General features: G+C 39.6%; 1 protein-coding gene across 1 annotated transcript; it reads left to right on the top strand.

Moving 5' to 3' along the window:
- Positions 1-1,944: 1,944 nt before the first annotated feature.
- eps15l1a (epidermal growth factor receptor pathway substrate 15-like 1a) lies at positions 1,945-25,858 on the top strand (the record flags this gene model as incomplete). The annotated part of the gene is made up of 25 exons (XM_080031962.1): positions 1,945-1,971; positions 2,824-2,865; positions 3,010-3,099; positions 3,432-3,479; positions 4,116-4,211; positions 4,905-5,016; positions 5,313-5,458; positions 5,730-5,789; positions 6,073-6,315; positions 6,666-6,823; positions 7,027-7,183; positions 7,746-7,808; positions 9,060-9,145; positions 11,502-11,534; positions 12,210-12,282; positions 12,514-12,675; positions 13,416-13,613; positions 15,326-15,505; positions 16,690-16,795; positions 17,028-17,078; positions 19,306-19,442; positions 19,723-19,789; positions 20,525-20,670; positions 20,979-21,072; positions 25,641-25,858. The coding sequence occupies 25 exons, from the start codon at positions 1,945-1,947 to the stop codon at positions 25,856-25,858; spliced, it is 2,793 nt and encodes a 930-aa protein (XP_079888088.1).

Raw genomic sequence — 25,858 nt, 5'->3', positions numbered from 1 at the left:
AGAGGCAGTACACTCCACTAACAGAAGAGTCACTATCTGAAAAATACAATGAATTAGTTGTGTGGTATATTATTAAGGGACAAGAGCAAACCCCCAGACGCAGCACTCGGCTTGTATTGCCAGTTTCATCTTTCACAGTGGATGGTTTGTTTTGTTTTATTATTTTTGCAGGTGTTAGAAATTGTGCCACATAGCATGCTTTTTGAGCAAAATATTTGATTTTATATTGTAAAGAAAAGTTGTGCTCTTTTCCTCAGTATTTCACATTGTGATACAACATAATCCACTTTCTTCTTTCAGACCTGTTGTCTGTTTAGTTTGGCTCCTGTCATGTGTTCTATGCATCTTAAGAGTTTGAGCCATTGCTCCTTCATGCCTTATGGGTTGTAAAATACTTGAACATTTTTCATTTTACAAATGGTATTGTAGTTTACATTCTAGTATTTCAAATATTGCACAGATGATTGTTCTAGGCTTGGTGATGATGATCATTTGAGTTTGAATCATTGACAGTTAATATTTTATTGTTACAAAGGTGAGCTAAAGGGAATTTGTGCTAGAAGCCTAAACAGAAGAAATATTTTTTCAGCTTTCAGCATGTGCTTTGCTGTTTCTCTTTTGACTTCTGTTTATTGTGTTTTAACTGGAAATGACTGACAGATTTGTATCATATTGTAAATGGGCTATACAAACTTTTTTGGGAAAAAGGCACTTTACTGTGACATATGCTGCTCTATAGCTATAGCTCTGCTATAGCTGTGAGGGGTTGTTGGTTGCATGAGATTGTTACAGCTTATTTATAGCATGGTAGTGGGTTAAGAATGATGAAACCACCAGTGGTGTTGCCCTGATCTCAGTTTATCTGTTTTATCAATTTTGTCAGTGTTTCGACTTATTTTTGGGTTTATAAAAAAAAATACCACCTCAAATACACCAATTGAGGTTTTGCTGAATAGTTGTGAATGTTTTTGTTTTAGCATTGTGTAAAATAAATGGCTTTAACAAAGTGGGTGAGACAAGTTGGTGTTTTATCAGACCGTATATTTCATTGTCACTGTCAGGTACACGTATGTACAGTGTGTTGAGTATCTTCAAACATCAAACTTAAAAGTAGCTAAGGCATGCAGACAGTCACAAACATTTTTTTATGTTTCTTGTACAAGTTAAGGTGTTCCTTTATTGTCAAAAACTACAATGCTTATTTTTGTACACAGAAGATTTTAATTATCTTGTCTTTATACATTCACATGCACATAATTCTGCTATGATCAAAATAAGGTTAAAAAAATAAAGTACACAAAAAATAAAAGAGTATTTGTTTCCCTAAATAAACATTTTAAGTTAATTGGTTAACTTAAAATGTTCATTTATTATCAACACTTGCAAGGCTTTTTTTCTCCAAAGGAGAATGAGGCCTTGAGAGGGTCATTAGTGTCTGTATTGGGTCCCTATATTGACCTGTCTGTTTGGAGCTGAACTTATCAAGCCACACAAACCTGATAGAATATTTATTAACCTTTATTAAAGTTTTTTTTGTGAGTTTATTCTACAGATTGTATGGGTTTCATTTATTGTCAACACTTGCAACTCTTCATTTTGTTTAATTGCATGATTCCTTAAGGGGCATTTGATTTGCTGCTCCCACATAGCAGCGCCCAACATCATGATTTGTATTTCTACACAGACTCTGCCATAGTGGTCCCGCTTTGGAACTATTAAGGCTGAATTTAAGAGCTCACCCTTACGATATATTACATGTTTAATTTTTTCCTTTGAATAAATATTTAGGCAATGTGGGCAGCCAAAAATGAGAACATCTATTATAGTGTTTCGCAGCGTCTCTCAGCAGCACTGTGCGGCCCAGGTTTGTCTGCTGAGGGGAGTGTTGCCTTGGAGAGGGAGAGGCAGGAGGAGGGTGGGTGCGTTCCCGCAGCAACAGGGAAGATGGCAGCTCTCACATCCCTCACCCAGGTAAAGATGCAGCAATTTACGCCTCTATGCTCCGAGATAATTACTAGCATGACATAACATGTCTAACTCATGGCAATGTATTTTAATGTTACTCTGAGCCAAACATGAGCTTGCTTAGTTTGAAATGCAGCTATAAATGAGCCAGTCAGCTGGTCGGATAGGGCCTATATTGCAGTACCGTTATGTAGCGGGCTTGTTAGCCTCAGCTGGTAGTAGCTACCAGTGTGGCTATTTTACCTACGATAAAACACACTGTTAACTAACCAATTACACATTGAAAGACAATACGCACAAGGAACACTGCACACGAATTTAGGGACACTGTGGTCCGTGCATGTATGTGTAACAAAGCATTATAAACTATGTTAACGTTCAGTCCTTAAGCTAGTTAGCCTAGCAGTGTGAGGAGGATGGGGATAAACATGCTCGTAAGCCTAGAGGGCAGGCTATACAGTAGGCTAACCCGAGCTAAGCTTTGATTCATGGTGCTGATGTGAGTTCACTCACTAGTCGTAACGTTCTCTGGTGACCATAAAGCTAAAGTTAAAGCTGACAAACACCCACGGGAGCGATGGTATGTTTTGACTGCTGCAGTATATGACAAGGCAGCTGGTGGCGATATCTTTGTTATTGATTGGGAGCAGCACGGCTTGGACACTCTGTCATCATATCCCCAATTAGTGTTACACAAGTAATTTAATAAGCACTGTTCTATGCTTAAAAAGATATTACTGAAATAACGGTGTTGTGCACATGTTAATATTGTAACTGTAGGCTGGAACATCACTTGTAGAGATAGGTGCACGGGGTTGATTTATATTGTGCAATAAATAATATTCTTGTTTGCCACAGTTGTCAAGTGGGAACCCCATATATGAGAGCTATTACAGACAGGTAAGATGATGTGCCAAAGTGTATTACTTCCAAACTCTACCTCATTTATTTAACACACTTTATGAAATGTAAAAAAATATATGATGTAAATATGCCACAATGCACTCTGTGATGTGACTGTGTGACGTGTGTGCCTGCTCCAAGGTGGATCCTGGGAATACAGGGAGAGTGGCACCCACAGAAGCTGCCCTGTTCTTAAAAAAGTCTGGACTCCCTGACATTACCTTGGGAAAGGTAGGTCGTGGCAAAAATTGCAATGTTTTGCTTTCTGTATGGCGGCACATGGTATCAAGGTTACTTTACACAAAGCTGGAGAAGCCTTTTTGTTTCATACAGTTGTTGGCTGCAGCTTGTGAATATTAATTAATCGTACTGCCATTATGGAGTGAAAGTCCACCTCATGTCTGTGGATATGTCAGTCTGTCTCTGCTGTCAGAATAACGTAGAGGGCAACAAGCTAGTTCTTTTCTTTGTCATTTCCCCTTGTTCCCAAGGTTTCAAAATGTATTATTGGTGGTGATTGCCTACGATCTGACCATGTTAAATGATGTATGTTTATGTTTCAGATCTGGGATTTGGCAGATCCAGATGGCAAAGGCTATCTGGACAAACAGGTAAGGATTGGGAACAGATAACTTTTCATCCAGCGCTCTGTCTATGATGATGCGCTGAATGTAATAAATAGAATTCAAAATCACGGAGGACGCAATAAAATGTTTTCTCTGTGTATGTGAGATATCACATTTCTCTGAGAAGTTCCCTATTTCTGACTGCTACCGGTGTTCTACAGCAAATGTACGGTATATTGCAATCCACAGAGACCACATGGATGCTTAATAAGGCAGTAATGTTCAATAGGCGGAAGAAATGAGAGGCTGAAAGAGAGGAAGGCTAAAACTCAAATGTATGAAACCCAACGACGCAGTGGAGCGTCGATTCAAAGATCAATAACAGTTTTCGAAATGTCAAAGTCAAATAAAATCTCTACAAGTTGATCCGATAAAAAGACCCCAATTGTAATAACTCCCCAAAAATAAGTTAATGTTAGCATGTATGTATATCTCGAGTATAAAATAAATGTACAGCATACGTTAACCTGTGCAGGCAAAGATAGAGAATATTTTAAATGTTTTTCTTATATATAAATGGATGTTATGCCTGTTTCTTTCTACATACTACATTAGTTTTAGCCATGCAAGTGAGAGAATGAGAAAGACTTGATGGGTAACGCTGTGTGTTCTGTCCCTCAGGGGTTTTACGTAGCTCTGCGGCTGGTGGCCTGTGCTCAGAGCGGCCAGGAAGTCAGTCTGTCCAGCTTCAGCCTCACAGTCCCTCCTCCCAAGTTTGTGAGTATGACCACATCACAGCTCAAATCCACATGTTCTTTGTACTAAAACAAGCTGCCCCCTTTTTTTCCCCCAGAATGTTCACATCTAAATGGTATTTAGCAAACCTGCAGACATTTTTAACAATTCATTATATTCACTTTTTAAATAGACTGCAGCAAAGTTGAGTTGAGGGAAAATAAAATAACATAATACCTTTTTTTTTGTGAGAAGCATGGACAGTGGCTATGCATGGTAACGGTCCAGCATAGAGCAGCGCACGAGAGAAAACCACTGTCCATGTGCTGAGAGGCATACTGTATTTGCTGAAGTATGAGTCAGTAGTGAGTATTGTTCTTGCAACTGCATTAATCGCTTTTTTTTTATTGAAACATAGCTGAAACATGTACTACTGAACATGTATTACTGGCACAACACAAAATGAAGAACATTTGATATTTAGAAGTTGACAATATAGACTCTTTATTCGACACATTGACCACAGGGTCTGTGGTCAATGTGTCGGGTGAGGGTCAGGGTCATACTCATTCACTCATCATGTACATAAAACCTTTGTGTAATTTCCATCTCCATGTTATTATGTTATTAAACCTTGTATCAAAAGCTCAGTATGAGAGAGGAAGAAGGGTATTTAATCCAATGAATGGATCATGTGATGTGCTATGACAGTCATCTTTGTTTGTATGATTTCAGAAGGACACCAGCAGTCCGTCTCTAAGCAGCAGCACAGCTTCCGCCCCCAGTGAATTACACTGGGCTGTCAGGGTGTGTTTCAACACGTACACGCATGCACACACTCACACACGTACGCATGCATGCACTCACACACGTACGCATGCATGCACGCACGCACTCACACGCACCACACACACACACACACACACACACACACACACACACACACACACACACACACACACACACACACACACACACACACACACACACACACACACACACACACACACACACACAGTGGAATAATAATACTCCTTAGGAAGAAAAAATACAATTTAATATCCCAAGTTCTATTTATTTTTGATACAGTCCTGAACACCATTTTAACATGTACATTAACAGACCAGGCTTTTCAGATAACAGGTGTTCACTTTCCTTTGCAGCCTGAGGAGAAGAATAAATTTGATGGGATTTTTGAAAGTTTGGTTCCAGTCAACGGTCTACTGTCAGGAGACAAGGTCAAACCAGTCCTAATCAACTCCAAGCTACCACTGGATGTCCTTGGGAAGGTATTGACTATACAGTTTGTTTGGTTTGTTATATTAGGTCTTAAATAAGGCTTGTTGGTTCCATGATTGAAGATTAAACTACAAAAGACAGAACTTAAAAGTATGAAGAAGCATGAATGCCAGTGGTTGGTATATCTGTTTTTCACAGCTTAGATATTGAGCATGAATTGTCAAGGAATACAATTTTTTCATCAGTGGTTTTATAGAAATACAATTTAAGTTTAGTTACTCTTTGAAGTACGCTGAATTATTTTCTTTCCTGCTGTGATAGGTTTGGGACCTGAGTGACATAGATAAAGATGGCCACCTGGACAGAGACGAGTTTGCAGTGGTGAGTGTTGTGTTCTTCCTTGTTAAGAGATATTCAGCTCGCAAACATATTGAATTGCAGGATCTCGATCTAAGCTTACTGTGTGTTAAATAAACAAAAAGCAGGGGTAACATTTATGAAACACCAAAAAATGTATAAATAAAATTAAAAGAAGTGCCTGCAGTTTATGAATATGTCCACACTAAGGGCAAATAACAGGCTCTATACAGGAACAACATTTGCTATCTATAATGTATACATTCTGCCAGTAAGTTTGTATTAATAGCAGGCTGTCCTCCCTCAGGCCATGCACCTTGTGTACCGGGCCCTGGAGAAAGAGCCTGTCCCTGCCCTCCTCCCCTCCTCCCTCATCCCTCTTTCAAAGAGAAAGAAGAGTCTGGGTTCAGTGGCCGTCTCTGCGCCTGGTCTGCCGGCCAGCCCTCCACCACTTAAAGACTCGTTACGCTCCACACCCTCGCACGGCAGCATGAACTCACTCAATAGCACCGGCAGCCTATCGCCCAAACACACACTCAAGTCTGGACAGGTAATGCACTACGGTGATATACACACACATCTACAGGTCACTTTTATCAGTAAACAAACATTAATCCATGACTAGAAATAATACTGGAACAAAAAAATTGCTATATGCTTAATGAAACAGGCTGATATTTGTGTTATGGTTTAGTGTTTGTTATGTAACATAATGATCCTTTTTTGACCCTTCATTAGTTTGCCCCTCTTTATTTTGCTCCAGCTTTTACACAAGGTTATTCACTGTCAATTAGCAACAGCTATAACCTCACTTCATGGGTTAAAATAAATGTATTTGCATGTCCAATTTTGTTGAACATTAACGGTTTTATCACGACAAAATCGTCTCTTTTGTGTCAGCATTCATTGAACTGGGTGGTGCCAGTATCGGACCGTGGTCGCTATGACGACATCTTCCTGAAGACTGACGCCGATATGGATGGATTCGTCAGCGGACATGAAGTAAAGGACATCTTCATTCAGTCTGGACTCTCCCAGAACCTCCTCGCCCATATATGGTAGGGACTCAGCTTTGCTAGTGTTTTCATGCTTGACAGTTCACAATGCTTGACAATGAATGAATGATAATGATTTGTTGAGAGTAAAAACCCATGCTGACTAGTTACTTGCCTTGAGTCAACTGTTTATTTAATTTTTTTCCTCCTGTTCTGTGCAGCAATAGCCAAAAGTGTATTTGTTGACTGTCTGCTTTTTTCTGCAGGGCTCTGGCTGACACCAGGCAGATGGGTAAGCTGACCAGAGAGCAGTTTGCCCTGGCCATGTATCTCATCCAGCAGAAAGTCAGCAAAGGCATCGACCCTCCACAGACCCTGACTGCTGACATGATCCCCCCCTCTGAGAGAAGCACTCCCGTACCAGTAGGTCCTACCAGATCAAATAAGCCCATGCATACTAGAGCTGAGTGAGATATCTGTATATCTGTTTATGTAATTGGGCTTAGGAGGTAGAGCGTTTTTTTCCCTTATAAAAGGGTCCTATAAAAGCACCGTTAGGTTAATGGAAGAATTACAGAAAACACATACATGTAACACCTGTACCTGTGTAATTATCATATGTACACAATTAATAAGCTCTTCTCAAAATATTGTCGAATTAAATCTACTTTTAAAGTACCAGTAGTCGGTGCCAAAACATCATCACATTCAAAGTATCGTTTCTGAAATGCAACAGTATGTAATATTTGTAGAAATGTCAAATGCCCCTTTTCCCATGTTGTCAGTTTGCTTGTATGATCTGGTATTGTTGCCTTTTTTATCTCCACTTTGCCATAGTAATACACTAATATGACATAACAATGAATAAGAACAAAGATGTTGACTTCTTCAAAAGTGTTTTGACGCAAAAACGGAGAAGTAGCTGCTGCATTTTTTAATTTTCTTTGTCATTGTCAGTCACTAACTAATTTCTTGGCGGTTGCAGAGTATGTCAGGATACATGACCCCAGTGGGATCAGAGATGGCTGCTCTCTCTGAGATGAGACGGGTGAGTCACTACCTGTTCTTCTCTTCTCTCCTCCGCTCTGCTATACGTTCTGTTTCTTCAGCTATACCAATTTCACAATGCCACCCAATGAACTAGAATCTGTCTAATCTGCTTATTTGGTGGAAGAGAACTTTTAAGTGTAGCCCACTTAGACATGAAAATATACTAATCCGAGGAGAGGTAAACCTATTTAATTAAATACATCTAGTACCCACTGTTCTTCTTTCTCTCTCACCCTTAAACTGCTGATGTTTCTTTCCCCTCTTCCTCCTCTCTCAGGCTATAATGTTCAAGTTGTGGGTAGGTAACATGGACCTACAGTGTATCAAATAAATGCTTTCAGCAGATGACTACTGCTCAGGCTGAATACTGGAAAGCATTTGCAAGACTATTCTCTCCATTCCAGTACAGTGCAGTGACATTGTCTCGCCCTGTCAACTGCTAACCCAAGGGGAAGATTCAAGAAATTGACTTTGGAAACATCATGCATTTAGTAACTTTCTTTGAAATGTATTGGAAAAGATTTATTTTTAACAGTGGATTTCCTTCAATTTAAATATAATTTAAGTTTAAAATAAAAACAGGACCTGGCTCAAAGGCTTGACCTGACTTACAAACATTATCTTGTAACAGTTGATTATCTTATTTTCATAATTGTTGGAAGTCAAAATTGTAATCACGATGATAACAATTCAACTAAATGCACAGACTTAACCAGTTGTGCTGATTATAAAGGAACAGTTCGTAAGGGCTTTTATTTAATTTATTATTATTTTATTAAATGTGTTTAAATATGTTAAAGGTCTTCACACTTTTGGACTAGCGTCACCTTCAAATACTGATGGACGCAATACTGTAAATATGTTACGAACCACCTAAATGAAAGCGTTTTGAATGCTTCCCTTAACGGCTGATTTACTTGTAATGACACAATAGAGAAATCCTGAATCTTCCCTCTCTTTGGCAGTTTGTCAGTGGTGGTGACACTCCCCCCACATGTTGGTGGCTGACCCAGTCTTTACCTACTGATTCAAACCTCTGTGCTAATCCTTTTATTGAGCGCTGGTTTCTGTCCTCTCCTCTCCTCTCTTTCCCTCTTCCTCCTTCCTTTGGCCTCCTCTGCCATGGCTCACTTGGTACCATTTCATCATCCCACGTTCTCCCACCAACATAGTGTACTTTTCCAACCTGTTGTTTTTCTTTCTTCCCCTCTATCTGTCTGTCTGCCTTTCTCTCTCTTTCTCTCTACAGGACAGCTCTAGTTCAGTGGGTTCAGGAGAGTTTACTGGCATCAAGGAGTTGGATGACATCAGCCAGGAGATAGCGCAGTTGCAGAGGTAACAAACAAAGAACCTAAATAACACGACAATAATCACTGTTTCACACAGTCACTATTCACTCTATGATGAATGTACTCTGTGATGTCCTGTGTCAAGGCTATTTTGGTTTTGCCCACTCATGTCACTTGTCAACAACGCGCCTCCTCATTTAACCTCTTAACATTAGCTCACTCACCAATCCATTTGCCATCACCCACATTCAGGCTTTTATCACTCTTTAGTGATGATAAATGCAAACCATCCCTTGACTAGTATGATCCTGGTGTATTGCTCTATGCCCACTCTTTGCCCCTAAAGCTCAAGTAAAACTAAACAAAAACTAACAAAAGATGAACTCAAATGTATTTGTATCAATCATCTGCTCAAAATGTCGTACTTGAATAGGAGAACCGAATAGGAGAAAACAATTGATGATTGAAAACCAAATGTATATTTGTGTAATTAAAGTATTTAACAACATAACAAGATGAAATGGTACAAGCAGAGTTTACTGGTTACAGAAAAACTGTATAATAGCAATATTTTATTTACTTTTAGTACTTTTTTACTGTCGGAATATCATGCCAAAGAATCTTACTAAAGTCGTTTTAAATTATTCATTGTAATTACGTCTTATACAAGGAAAGTTTCCTTTACATTACATCACTTCTCAAAAACCGTGTGACACAGCCCTATATGGTAGATGTTATTACTAATAACTAGGGCTGTCAAACATTTTTAATCAGATTAATCACAGGATTCTGTGGATTAATCACGATTAATCGCGATTAATTTTACCATTCGAAATATGCCCGAAAAATCCGAATTTTCTCTGTATATTGTTGTATGAACGGAAAGATAAAGGACAGAAGGTGGATATGTACATTTAAAATTAGTATTTTTATTAATTGAAAATCCAAATGATGGTTTTAATACTGAAAATAAATTTAAATCAAACTAAAATATATACCTACCACACCATAATTCAATTGGTCTGTCTCTTTACTATGTCTTTGGGCAAATATTGGCTATAAAATGGCATTTATTTTGTGAATCTATAGGTTGTGCATTCTTGAATACAACTTAATTACAGTCCGCGGTGTGTATGTGTGTGTGTGTTTGTACGCGCAAACACGTCCTAGGGGACTGTTCATTTGTGCCAGGAAGCCGACGTTATGTTGATGTCTACTCACACGCACACCTCTGAAAACTGCAGACGTTTGTGTCCTCGCGGGCTCTGAACAGAGCGGACAATGTTTCTCCTCCTTTTGCTCCCGACATCAACTGTCACCCGCGGCAGTTGATTTTATATACTATCTATGCCCCCGACACAGACGTGACTGTTAACAGTTTAAAACAAGGCATGGGCTAGCGTGCTGTTATGTTTGGCTGCGCGCAGCTACTGATCCTGGGTCAGCCACAACGTTAGAGTGGCTGTAGTACAGAGCCGGTGGGATGCACGGGGCGGATTATTCTGCACATGCGTTAATCGCAATAAAAAAATTAACGCGTTAATTCCAGAAATTAATCACCCTGCGTTAACGCGATAATTTTGACAGCCCTACTAATAACTCATGTGTAGTCTTGACATAACAACAGAAAATCAACCGTTGTCCTCAGCCTTTGTCCTTAAGTGTGTGTTCACATGCCATCAGGTAGGAGGCAAGTGTGTTCTACTTCTGAAAAAAGCCAGCACAAAGTGCACTTAACCCGCACTTGATATACACTTATGCTCATACTGCAGAGCTAAGTGTATACCAGAATTTAAAATGCAACACCCCTCCACTTGTTGGCAGGAAATGCACCTTTTAATGTACACTTGACAATAAAAGACATAAAGAAGTGTTACACTTTAGATGGATTAGAGTATGGATTCTAAGTGGAATGCTCCTTATAAAATTGTTGTTGACCTGCAAAGCTGGCAGACACAGATGCAGAGGTTTGCACAGCAGTGTGGTCCAACTGTTTTTCACTGTTAAAATGCACACTTGGGGGGCGCCCTTAACTCAGTTGGTAGGGCGTCCCCCCATGGGCCTCGGCCAGCAGCGGACCCGGGTTCGATTCCAGCCCGCAGTCGTTCTCTGCATGCCACTCCCCTCTCTGCCCATTTCAACTCTGTCTCTACACTGTCAATAAAGCATAAAAATGCCAAAAATATATCTTAAAAAAAAAAAAAAAAAAAAAAATGCACACTTGAAAAGGAAACATGCACTATCAGATGTGGTTGAGCTTTACTATTCATCTTGGCCTCATCATACTACTGCTTTCCTCCATCCATCCATCCATCCATCCAGCCAACCGTCCACTCTTCCTTTGATGTGTGTATTTTATCAAATTTTTGTTTGTTCACCACTTATTCTCCATGCTGCGTCAGCACTCTTGCCTTTACCCAGTGGAATACTCTCAGGTAAACACACCGGCTATGGAATATGTATGGATGGACTGGCATTCTGTAAAATTTACTGTGACACATGCACACTACTACTGGTGCTGCCTAATGCTTTTCTTATATCAGTCAGGTGGCCATTTGATCACTGAAATGGCTCGGAGTTATTATTCCTTCTTGAGGAAGATTTTTCGAAATTGAAATAAAATACATATTTTATTAATCATATCCCTCTGCAACTACAGTTAATTAATTAGATACATTATTAATTCAAATATTTAATTTTAAATGATAGTGAAAGGCACACTCATTTCTTTATCAGGTCACACACTTCACAAAACAGCTTTTCTTTTCCTGTCAGTGAGCAGTTTTTACTTGGAGGGTCTTCTATTGATCACAGGGTTGGCAGTTTGATCCCCAGCTCTTTGTGTCCTTGGGCAAGACTCTGAACCCCAAATTGCTCCCTATGGTCAGACCAGCAGTCTGACCATTCTCACCAGTCTGACCAGCAGATGCTGCCATCGTTGCGTGTGTGTGAATGGGATGCAGTCCAGGTCCAGTGTCTTTGTTACTGTGACTTCTTGATGTGTGTTTACACAGCGGCCGGTTTGATAGTTTGATATTTGACTCTTTTTCTGTTATTATATTTATGCTTGCCTGTGTTTGTGTGCACTCTTTTTTCTGTGTGTGTGTCAGGGAGAAGTACACTCTTGAACAAGACATCAGAGACACAGAGGATGCCATCAGACACAAGAGTGCTGAGGTGCAGGTGAGGATGACATGTTCACTGGTCAATCAGCTTGCTTTAATGTGGTTGATCTACTATGTTCACATAGTCTAATATATACAGGGCTAGTCGGTTCAATGTCTATATGGTGCAAAACAACTTGGCTTGACTCTGAACACTTAAAAAAATAATGATAATCATTATGTGGTGAGCTACATTTGTCACATGATACTTGACTGGCACTCGGGTTGTTTTTAATGTTTGTTCCACCAGGAGATGCAGAATGACCTGGACAGAGAGACGGCCAGTCTGCAGGATCTGGAGGCTCAGAAACAAGATGCCCAGGACCGCCTGGAGGAGATGGACCAGCAGAAACATAAACTAGAGGACATGCTGAATGAAGTCCAGATCAAGTGCCAGGAAGAGTCTCAGATGGTGAGGAAGAAGAGGGGAAGAACCGGGGGATGTGGGGTGTCACTGAAAACAAGACACACTGTAATGGATTTGTCACAGTGGCCACAGAACCATATACAATGAAAAGCCATTAAGTTAATTAACAAAGTTATTATTTATATATTAATATTAAAGCTATAGTGCGTACTTTTTACATATAAATGAATGTCGGCTACATTCAAGCCAAACAAGTTGACACAAAGTTGATTAAGCCTATCTCCTCTATAAAACTCTTGGTTTTTCTCAGTCCGTCAGTGTTTACAAACTGGTGTCGACACTGGCGCAGGAGCTCAGAAAAATCCCAAGAAGCGCCCATGAAATCTTTCAGTTGTTGATTCTACCACTAAGGAAAACCTGGCCGTTCAGCAGATGGTATAAAATCCATGTGCGACCACCGAAAGGCTTACCTCATGTAATGCCCCGACAGTGTTGTTGTACTTGTTCACAATTCCTCATGGGGGTGGCAGAACTTACGCACTATAGCTCTAATGTTGGTGATTTTTGAATTGGACTTACTTTACCGTTCAGACAAATGCCAGAACTGTCAAGAATTAACAGAGATGTTGTCAAAGGGAAGAAGGCAAAGTGTCGATCATGTGGTTTCACTTCATATACGGCTTCAGTAGATTGACAAGTCAGTTCAGAATGGATTCCTAGAGCCATTGTTGCTTGGGGCAGGTGTTCATTTCAAAGCCCATCCTCATTGATTCTTCTGCCTCCAGATCTCCACCCTCCAGAGTCAGATCCACTCCCAGGAGTCAGACCTGCTCACCCAGGAGGAGGAGCTGTGCCGGGCCAAGGCAGACCTGGGCCGCCTGCAGCAGGAGGAGAACCTGCTGGAGCAGAGCCTCGCTGCTGGAAAGATCCAACTGGAGACCATCATCAAGTCCCTGAAGGCCACACAGGATGAGATCAACCAGGTGTGTATGTCTGTGTGTGTGTGTGTGTGTGTGTGTGTGTGTGTGTGTGTGTGTGTGTGTGTGTGTGTGTGTGTGTGTGTGTGTGTGTGTGTGCATGTGTGTGTTTGTATGCGTGTGTGTGTGTGTCCGTGTGTGTGTGCGTGTGTGTGTGCATGTGTGTGTGTTTGTATCACAGAGAAATCAAAGGTTATTGTTAAAGTTATATAATCAATTTTTAAAAGAAACGGAAAAGGAAGGCTTTGCACCAAGCAAACACTCATTGAGTGAAACAATAGGCACAGCCAGCTCCATTGCTGCAGTGAATGGAGTCCCCTCTTTGATATGAAGACATGGCTCATTGATTCAAGTTCCCTCTTTGCAACTTGTATAAACACATTTAAAAAGGCACATTTAAAGTATTACAAAAGGCCTTAAAGTACCTTAAAGTTTTCTATTGTGTTTTTGTATTTTTAAAATGATCAGAAATAGAGGTCCTGTTACTGTTGGTAATGCAGGAGTGTGTGTATGTGTGTGTACTACTTTGTATGTGCATTGTGGGACAAGCGTGTGTTTGTGCCTGTGTCTTAAAGGTTTCAACAGGCAGGGGGCACCATTGCACTGTATACACTCATATTCATTACCACTGAAGTCAGTATCTGGTCCTGCTGTACCACTAGTTGAAACTTGAACATAACATAGTCATTCCATTATGTGGAGCCCTGATAAGATTGTGTTATCCTGAATGTAACCACCACATTACTGAAGTCTGTATACTCCAGTCAGAAGGTCACATGGAAAGTTAGAATCTCCACATTTCCTCCTGCTCACCTGCAATAATATGGAGTCTCACTGCTTCCAGGAAGAGTCCTGTTGATTTGTTTCATGATATATTCCCTCTAGGCCTTTTTGATATTCATTAAACCCCACATGCTCCAGCGGATCAGACAAGTTCATGTCATTGGCCAAAAAACATCAAAGGTCTGAATCATCTTATGTTAGATAGGAAGAAACACCCTTAAGCCGATGGTGATATCGAGTATCTATCTACTGAGTATTAAAAGCTCCTTGGCTTCAGAGGTGACTGTAAAACGTTTGTGGTTTCTTTCTTCACACAGAGAACAGCTGCTGTGGTCAGCTTGGATTCATGTCAATTACAACTGAGTCCAAAAGTGACATGTTTTCATTGGTAAAATGTATCAAAACATCATGTAATAGTAACTTCTAAAGTCTATCTTGGGGTACAAGACACTGGTCCATTCATGCTTTGCCTCCTCCAAACTGCCATATTAAGGCAAAGGTTTGTACTATAAATGTGCTCAACTATTGGGATATTTTATCTAAATATATCTGTGTGAAAATAAGAAAAATAAATCTCTAGTAATCAAATATTTTAAATATAAATGTCATACATTTATTTTTTTTATAAATCACTGCTGATAAGAGTAAAAAAGAGACACCTATTCCAGCTGATGTGTGGTTCACATTGTAGTTGTTGCAACTCTTCTCTATTCATGCTATAAACACGGCTTTTACACACTGGTTAACACCTAATACTTGATCGAGGTGTTGCTACTATTACCAGAAGTCATGTCCGTTTTGTGTGTTTCTGCCAGTTCATCTTCAGCAGGTGTTCATAAGTAAGCTGCCCAAATCAAAGACATCCATGAGGAGCTTTCTAGAGCAAGAAGACCGACTGTTACTGAACTGTTTGTGTATCTGTGTGTATCCTGCAGGCTCGTAGCAAGTTGTCCCAGATTCAGGACAGCCAACAGGAAGTGTCTAAAAGCATCGAGCAGTACAACAGCACTCTGAATGGAACCCATGGAGGCAGTATGACCAACCTGGCAGACATGAGTGAGGGCTCCAGTGACAGAGAGAATGGAGTATTCCCCGCCATGGTGAGGGCAACACAGGTCAGGATCTCTATTTGATCTCTGCTTTTACCTCCCAGTGTGGCTGGCTGATAACATATTTCAATTGTAGGTGAATTTCTCTCTTATGAACATGTGTAAAACAAGCTAGAGTGCTTTAAAATGAAAAGGCATAAACAAATCAGTTGAGCTACCAGAAAGAAAACTCTCTGTCATATGCTTATTGTCTGGCAGCTATTTGACTCTGGATTGAGAGGAAATTAAGTAACAATTCAGTGCTAATTGGAATTTAGCATAACTGAGCACAAAATGAAACTTATAATCAATTTATATTTAATAACAATAATAGAGCAATTTATTACATTTGTAAACATCATACTTAACTACTCTATTTTAAACTTTGTACAATAACCATCAATTCCCAGTTCTATCTGCCTATCTGCATTCTTCCTTCTCTTTGCAGAGGCCTAATATCATCTAAACAAGAGTTTACCAACCGTTTGTAAACTGCAGCATACCAAATCCTTAGCTGTCATTCTGTCATTGGAATCGTCTTTATCTTAAACCTTGGTTAATATTTTTCTTCCCAACTCTACATTATGTTCCCTGAAGTCCTCGCACTCTGCTCATGATAACATCACAACCATGGCTCATTCCTTCTTTTGATTGAAAAACAGCTCTTGGGATCAAAAGTGGACTCAGGGTTTCCTATTAAACGCAGTGTCCCAGTGTCCCCAATTGCATAAGCTGACCCCAATTCAGTGGTCTTAAGTTTAGAGTGTAGCCCTGAAAGTCATTTAAAGTTGTAGTCAGCGATTCTGGAGAACGCTTGTTGTCTCAATCACTTTTTGTCAAAATCAGTGAATGTCTCCTCATGATCTGTCCGTACTGTGTGTGCGCTGAAAAATCCAGTGTTAATACACAGCCTATGTAAACAGGTATGTTGCTAGCTAAGGTGGGCCCCCTTTGTTAACATACCCCTTCACAGAGCCTAGGCTGTGTATTAACACTGGATGTTTGTTTCAGCACACACACACACAGTACGGACAGGTAGTACATTGAGTCATTTTGACAACAAGCGTTGACTCCACCTTTAAGTATTTCCTGTTCATCCACATATATGTATGTAGATGAGCACTTGTAAACACAAGTGAACTAGACTGAATACGATGAATATAAACATTTTCCTTGATCTGTTTCTTCCATTATCTTTCTCCTTACCACAGGAGGATCCTTTCAAAGTAAAGCCATCTGTGTTCAACAGCCAGCCTCCGGAGCTTCCTGCTGACCCCTTCCACTCTGAAGACCCTTTCAAAACAGACCCATTCAAAGGTAAGCATCCCCTTTTACTCCCCCCCCCCACCATTCATCAATTTTTCTTTCTATTTTTCTCTGAATATGTTTTTTCTTTTCCTCAACTCTCCTCTGTCTGACTATGTACTTACTGCTCGATGTATTTAGTTTTCTTTCTTGAAGATGGCTTGTTTTTAGCTGATGTTACTCTCTGACTATCTTCTATGTCTTCCTCCTGCTCTTCCTTCTCTGCTGGATTCCTCTCCTGTAGGCGACCCTTTCCAAAATGACCCCTTTGCAAAGCAGCCATCCACAGTCACAGGTATTTACTTGGGCAAAGGGAGCTCAGTGTTCACGCATTAAGACCCCATCACACCGGCATTTATTCAGCTAAATCAATTCATTTCAATTCAATAAAACAATCATTGCTATCAGCCTATTCACTCTGTCGGGGAAAAGTAAAGCTAGTTAGAAGACCCTGAGTCGAAATTGTATTGTCACCCATTAACCAGTTACAGTGTTGATTGCTGTGCTTCAACTACAGCTATTTTGTACAGAATTGACTACACTAATATAAGCTATTTCAGAAATGGTGTTTGGATTTATACACTAATATACAGTATATTGTACATATAATACAAATGTTCTTTATCTAATCTAGCCCACTGCTCACATTTATTCCACATCTTGGTGCTAACAAATTCAAGGCATGTACCTTTAATCTTAAATAAATTGAATTAACTAACCTTCTTGACTCATCCGGGTCAATCAAATGAACAAAACTCGAAATCAAGAACACATCTAAAATGATTTGTGGAACACAAGTCAAACATCAGTATTTTTGCCGACATTTGGCAAAAAAGAAGCACATGCAATATTCTCCCCTCCCCTCTAAAATATGTACGGTATATTCATTAGGAGCTCTCTTAGCAATCGAAATTGTGAAGGGAATGCGATTAATTGGTACAGATACAATAATATATTTTATCATAAACTACCCTATTCTGGTCCAATGAAAAAGAAAAACTCAACACTACCATTCCCTGGTCTTAACTCTTGAATAAATGTTCTCACACACATACACACACATCCATGAGTGGCCTGTGCTGTGTGGTGGCAGTCTTGTCTCTTGTTGATGTCTCTCTAGAGTGAAACAGCCTTGTGTGTTCAACTGTGACTTTTTTCCACTTCCCTCTTTAGTGATATTGTAGAGTTTCACTTCTCCGCTTGGTAGATGGAGATCAGTGATAGATATCAGCCTAGTGACACAGCAGTGAACCTGTATACCACAGTATTCCACCCATTGCTTCTTGTTTGTACCATCTAGTAGCTTGGTTGTTTCGGTAGGCAAGGCAATTGTAGCACAATTCAGACACAAGGCAGTTCAAAGTGCTTTACAGGGGGCATACAAGTACATATGTACATATATTAAATGACTACATAAGACAAATATTGAGAATGCATTGTATGTGAAACCATCCATTTCTCATGCATCTTATTTTCCTTTTTGACATTTCATAATTTCAGCTGAACATTTTCGTCCTGAAGGAGAAAGCCCTGACTGATTATAACTATAAATCTTGTCTAGTAACATGATCTGCAGCGTGCCTGTCACCATAATCACAGATACGAATATATCTTAGCGCTTACTGAATGATTCATGTTTTTGTGATCGCAATACTCTTTGCAGAATATGAGCTGCCAAATAATTGCAAGTATGAGACTATAGGTAATTCAGGGAGGTGTGCAAACAGCTGATGATTCAAACCGCTTTGGGCCTGTTTTCGATTGAATCACTCATGCCATCTAAGCTATAAATAAAATAGTCTAATGTGTGCCAAATAATCCTCAAACGACCTGTGAACTAATAGTTCTTAACTCCCAGAGTCATACATTCCATAAGTTCTTCATCACCGATAAGACTTTCCTGAGAATTTCCAGCAAACTAAATGAGCACCTGTTTATCAGCTGTACAGAATATGTTGTAACATGTTGGTTCCACAAAATAGAATAGGAAAAGCATTAGGACAAAATGAAGTATACAAAACAGATCCATAGCATCATATACTGTAGATGTATTACTTATTGCATGTCATGATACTAAAATGTATTTGACTGTAAATAACTTCCTACTTTGATGCGCTAATTACAATGTTAGATGCAGAGCTCCGCCCAGAAGCAGAGTGAATACAACATTTCTATTTTAGGTGACATCACGGGAAGCTGTCATCTCATTGGTTGCACATAGAAAGTTCACAGACAGTGTTAAAGTTAAGGGGTTAAGACCAAAGCTGTTTCCAATCGCACAATAAAGAACTACTGTAAAGTTTGGTATTTAAAATATCTCCGTAGGAAAGCAGTGACTCCCACCGTCACAAAGTCATACTTTCATACTTTTATTGATTTTTGATGTATTGGAACTGAAGTGAAAACTGGTATCTGTCATTTGAAATTGTTACACCATCTGTTCTGTTGTCTGGTAAATGAAAAGTTTAAGAAAGCTACAGCAAGAGAAAAAGAGATACAGTTCCATATCATTTATGCTGCAGATCCTTTTGGAGGAGACCCATTCAAAGAGACGGATCCGTTTAAAGCTTCGTCAGAAGATTTCTTCAAGAAGACCACTAAGATTGATCCCTTCTCCACACCAGACCCCTTCAGTAAAAGTGCCACGTTACCCATCAAGGTACTTGTATAAGAGCAAAGGCCACAACATGGATTTGAATGTAATGCATGTATGAAAAGTCAGCCTACCCTGGCTTACTTTAATCTCTATTACAAATGTTGAGTTTGGATTTGTGCTGTGGATGAATGGGTGATGAAAGATTCTCTTGAGATTTCTGCTAGCTACTAGTCTGCAGCTCACTGAAACAATACAAATGGTGTGGTTGAATTCAGATTTAGCTCTGTGTTTGGCTGTGAATTGAGGGAATTTACTATAGAAAGGGTGTTTCTTATGCTTTCAGCAGCAAACCAGTCACTTCACAAGCAGTGATCCATTCATCTCAAGCAACCCAAAACCCAAAGGACCAGGTATGATTAAATTAAAGTATCATTCATTAATTTACAAAATAATGTAATCTTTGTTTTTCTCCAATGTCAAATAGTGCCATAAAAAAGTCAAGCTCCTTTATGTTGAATACAATTTCCTTATACAACCTCAGATATTAGAAAGCTATCGTGACCTGGGTACCTTAGTTGAGTTAACAAATTAGTTAATTTTCCCCAATTCTGTTTTGAGGTTAAACTGGAGTCCGTTTTGTGATGCCTTTCAGTCAGTCTTTATTAGTGATGTTTTAGTTAATTTTCTGGTGGCATAACTCTAAAATTAATTCACGTCAGCTCTCAGTTAATGCACTGGACCACTTTCAATCAGCTGTTTGTTCTCTGCTGCACTAGATAAGCTCTTTCATTTTCTCCAGGATATTAATGCAGTCCATACAAACACATACACAGTGTATGTCAGCTGGCTAGCCTGTCCCAACAGTGGGGCCACTGTTTGCTCAGACTGGGGTTACCATGTTGGTTTGCCTATTAAAACCGTGGCTAGAGAGGGATAGGTGTCACATTTGCTTACTTAGTGCTACAGGTTCACTTCCCATCTCAGAGTTCATAAGTAACTCAACTTCATAAGTGTGGGGCTGTAGACTTCACCACACAGACAAGTAGAATGATCTTAATACTGAACAGTTGAAGCTAGTAATTGAAAGTCATTTGCTAATGTGTTTGTTAATATAACTTCAATGTGACTATTCTTTTTTCTTCCAGACCTGTTTGGCACATTGGACCCTTTCGGCAGCGGTTCGTTTAGCAGCAGCAGTAACAGCTCTGCCGGGTTTGCAGATTTCAGCCACATGTCGAAGACCAGAGACCCTTTTGAAGGCAGGGCCGGCTGGCTGCCCGACTACCAAAAGGTACCAAAGACCAAAACCGAAAAACCTCTACCCGAAAACAAACGTTTCGGGGTAGGAAGACATATTGCTCAAGAGTCTATAATTACATAAATAGGGCCTCACTTATTCACTATGGAGGGACGGGATTAATAGTCTCTACATAAAAGTAATTTATCATTCTAATTATTAATATGTTTCCTGGTGACAACCTTTGTCACATTTAAAATGAAAAATTTCAGAATTCTTATAACCTATATTGTGTCACTGCCAATTAGATATGTTAAAAAATAAAAGAAACATATATTCTTCCTCTCCCTCTTTCTGTCCAGTCTGTGTTTGTGGACGACCCATTCAGCAGGAAGAATGACACGCCAGCTCTGCCCCCGAAGAAAAGTGTTCCACCAAGACCCAAACCACCCAGTGGTGAGTGTCACACTATATACTGTATAAACACGTTATCATAACTGGATCTTTTCACAAAGAAAAATTATGAGAGTGCATCTGTGGGAACATGCCTTCTTTTGTCAAGGCTAGTGGAACAGTGGTTACCTTTAAAAATTAAGTGGGACTTTGGTTTCATAAAAAAAAAATACATGATAGGTTTTTAAGAGAGATTACCACATAACCATAATGCCCATAATATAATTCCCACAACGCACAGGCAGACACAGGTTGCATTCTTGCTACTGGTTTAGAAATAATGTATAATTAACAATGTGATAAAAATAAATATTCAATCAAGATATTGGTCTTAGAGAAAGTAAACTATTTATTTCTCTTTCTGTTTGCCAACAACCAACCCAACTGGGTGATCTTAGCGAATATATGGACATTTCATTAAGTTTTTTCGGATCTGTGACGCAAATCAAATGAAAGAGAGCCGGGGAAGGCTGCACGCGGCGAGACAAAATACACTCGAAAAGTCCCGGAGAGTTTGGGAGTAAATACAACAGAATGAAGCTGGTAGTCTCTGGCCAATCAGTGGCCGACGTCACCTTTTAGCATCTACTCAGCTCGCTTGGAACCTCGAGCGAGGCGATACCAGAGAAGCAGCCACTACCAGGTACCATGTTTTTGTGGTGGGAACGCCAAAAATACGAGTTGAGTCGAGTTGAGCTGATACCACGCAGTGGGAAAGCGCCATTAGTGTCAATGAATGTCAAAACGCAGAATGGTGATAATTCTCTGTGGGTTCTAGTGTAAAGTCATCTGAGACATTAAAATAAACATATTGATAAGAGAAGTTAGATATGATATTATCAGCTTCCTTTGATATGTAGTTCTGAGTTGGGATTCTGCCATCTAAGCGTCTTTAAGCATTTGGAAAAGTGCTATATATATTTTTCTGCGTGCATTAAAATGGATGAAAACATAATATCTTTAGTGTTATTTTTGTGTATCATAGTATTACGATGGGCCTGATCCTCTAATATCCAAAGCCAAAAAAAATGTATACAATGTCTCACTACAAAAACCTTGAAACAAGTTAAGTTCAATAACCCAATGCAAATGAAAAGACTATTAAAAAAAATTAAAGAAGGAAATCTTTTTTATCTCTTTTTATTGCGACTTTTTTATGGTGTATATAGCTGTAAGCTGTGTTGAAATATAGGTAGGCTGTCTTTTCTGTAAGCAGAGAGAAGCTTTCTTTCTCCAACGTAGAAGGCAGGATCTCACACACTGCTTTGATCTGTCAACAGGAAGAATAACAGTGTGGGTACAGAGAAGATGAAAGCCTTCTCTTCTAAAGTGACAAGCACTGTAACATGTCATATTCAATCTCTTTTAACCTGCGGTATTGACAATATTAAATATTGTCAATATCGCAAGTCAGTTTTTTACTTTCCCTCCCGTGCATTGTATGGTACATCAACAGTGCACTCACAAATCAAGTGTGAACAAAATGTGGTGTGAAATCCAGCCTTAAAATTAGACAAATTGTACAGTATTTGAAGACAGCTCAAGAAACGTTCTCTAACCGCCCATAACCCATGGCCTTTTGTGTCTTTGTAGGGCTCCAACCGTGCAACTACTGCCCCACATAAATGGCATGAATATAATTAATAGTTTATCAAACTACTTGTAAATTTTTTTTGGCTTTAATGCTTCAAATTGTGGTCCATACAATTGTTTTTAATAAAAGCAAGCGTTGATTAGAAAGGGTGTGTTCTTTAAAAAGTCTTGAGGGGTCAACACAAAGCGGACCCTTGGTACTTGGTTTTCATGGTGTAAACTGTGGCCACCCTTTCTGCTGTTGCACTATCCTACACGCCTGCTGCTGACTCAGTGGTTGTAGAATGGGAACCACAGAGAAGTCTGTAAAAGCCTTAATAATGCCACTCTTTAATATGCATTCAACAAGAGGGATCAGATTACAGCACCTGTCAGTCAAGACTCATCTCCATCCTTCACTCTGCCGCGGTAACATTTCACATCACCGCTCTCACTATTTGTATTCTGAGTGTTTTCTCAACCTGCAGCTGATGTTTGTGTGTAGGCATATGTTGGGCTGATGTTGTAAGAGCGATATGTGGTTTGCTTGGCCTGTTGTTTGCAGACACACCCAAACTTGCTTCCTCTCTCTTCCCTTTGTGTGTGTGTGTGTGTGTGTGTGTGTGTGTGTGTGTGCGTGTGCGTGTGCGTGTGTGTGTGTGCTTGCGATCTCGTGCATGTGTGTTTACGAGGGTGAGTAGTTCAGAGAAGGTCAGGCTGCGCTGAGTACAGTGACTACCAGCATTAGTCTCCCGCTTCATATATTAAATTGTATTTTATATTTAACTCTTCTTCACACATACACACACACACACACACACATGCATACATTGGTACTCTGTCACTTTCTCTCATCAGCTATTCAGGTTTGTACAGGGCAAGGCTGCAGTGGCATTACTACAAAGAAACATAATTTAGGGCCACATTGCTGAAGCTGTATTGTTTTCAGTAGATGAAATACTGCATGCCGCATTTACAATCCTGTGGCAGACATTAAAAATAGCTGCCACTAATCTAGTGGATTATTTTAAAACAGGGTGGAGTACATTGTGGTTTCTCGAGTCAGTGTGTGTGTGTGCGTGTTTGTGTGTGTGTGTGTGTGCGTGCATGCATGCAGTTTACTAAAAGAGGAAAAAACTGATTGCCAGGCATGCAGTTTTGCTCGGCGCGGAGTGTGAAATTAACTGCTCACCCTGATCAGCCGCGTTATCTGGGTAATAAGACTAAATGCGTATGTGTATGTCGTATGGAAACGGTTTGTCTGGTCCTGTGGTTTAACACCTTTATGAGCAACATGATGTACTCTTTAACGTTCCCACGATCCTCTGCCAGGGCCAGCTTTAGCTCCCTGTTAATAACAGAAACTGACTCTACCATGATTACGGACTTGTTAGATTTTTTCTCATGAGTAGAAGAGCCACTCGAGGTACAACAGAGTCAAATAAACAAGGATTTGAATGAAATACAGTTTATAGATATTTTCAGGAACTTTTTGCTCTTCATGACGAGCAGTATGTCTATGCAGTGTATGTGAACATTCAATTATACTGACATAATTCAATGCCTCTTCAGGACAATTAAATGCATTTGGGAGATCCTAAAAGTCAAAATAATTTCCAACAAAAATCTAGTTGAGTCCATTGAAATGAGATTAGTTGTCTCACAGACTGATCCAATATTCAAGAATAATTTGCTATGCTTAATAATAAACTAATTTTCTTACAGATACTTTTTACGCTCCACACAGAAGAAATTCCATTAAACAATGTTGTCTGTGGAGCTGAAAGGGTTGACAGAAAATGTATAGGCAACTATTTTGATAATAAATTAATGTCTGGTTCTATATTCTCCACTGGAAAGATGGGGTGCTTTTCTAATCATTTTTTTCTAAAGAAAACTATCAACACATAATGAAATGAATTGTTAACTCCAATACTACCACCACTTAAAATGCAATATCCTCCTGACTTTCACTTCTTCTGTGGGACTTTCTGCGGCATATTGTGTCTCTAGTTTTTCAATATTTAAATTATTTAGTTGCTTTGGTGCTGATATTTGCTAAAAAAATATAGCACTGAAAATTCTATGTGGACTCTATAACCATGAACGTGTATGGTCTATATGAACGTTGGTGTATTTTTCTCGTTGGTAAATGGTGAACCAACTGTCGGTAATGTGGTGAGAAACCAAACCCAGTGATACACCAGAAAATGGTTGAAAATTATTCTGTGAGTTATGAGGTATCACTATTGGCTGTTTTCATTTGCTGAGTTTTTATTCCTATACCAGCTGTATATACTCTATATATATTTATTTTCTCTTGAGAATGTATCACTGCATGTGCTAACTTGTGTCTTGATACGAATTGTTTTGGTGTGTCATGTGTGGAGGTGAAACTGTTGCGGGTTTCCAAAGCTGTTAGCGATCTTTGCGGTGACAGCAGAGGTGAAGCAGGGCGTCGGCACACAGTTATATGAGAACCAGAGAATCCACTGTGTGTGTGTTTGTGTGTTTCAATCCAGAACAGATCAGATCCTGTCTTATCAGCAGAGTTCACTTTAGTGAGAATCACTTATGTGAGCTGCAATGATGATGAGTCATGGAATCTCTCTCGGCTATCATTGAAGGCGCTCAGTTTATTTACATCCTCCTCTTGAGATACGTGAGAACTAAAGCCTGTGAAAAAGAATGCTTTTTTGTTTTCAGCATGTCCTCCTCAATACAAAGCAGGTTATTTGACACAGTAGTCCACACCTTACTCACTGTATTAATCATTTAAAGAATACCTAAATATTTTTGATTTTAGTCTTTTTTTAACTTTCCACTCAGTGCTGTGAATAGGTTGTTCATCTGCATGCATTTATTGGGATGGTGATTGATAAAATATAGAAACTTTAATTTCCGATTGCGATTTAATTAATGCCGATTATTATATGGATTATATGAAAAGTGCTTTTTACCGTGGTGATGTTATTAACCTTTGCCGTTTGTGTCTCCAGGCAAGACTACACCAGTGAGCATGTCTTGCCCAGCCGACCCTTCCAAACCATGTGACCCCTTCCAGCCATTCAGCAGCGAGCCCATCGACCCCTTCCAGAGTAAAAAGGGCCCCGCAGACCCCTTCAGCGGCAAGGACCCCTTCACCCCTCCCTCAGCAACAAGTAAAGAAACTAAAGACTCTACCTCGGGTTCTGCAGACTTCAGTTCTGTAAGTTGA

Source organism: Ammodytes marinus (genome assembly GCF_949987685.1).
Source record: "Ammodytes marinus genome assembly, chromosome: 8".
Classification (NCBI taxonomy): domain Eukaryota; kingdom Metazoa; phylum Chordata; class Actinopteri; order Uranoscopiformes; family Ammodytidae; genus Ammodytes; species Ammodytes marinus.
This window is presented reverse-complemented; position numbering and strand designations above follow the sequence as displayed.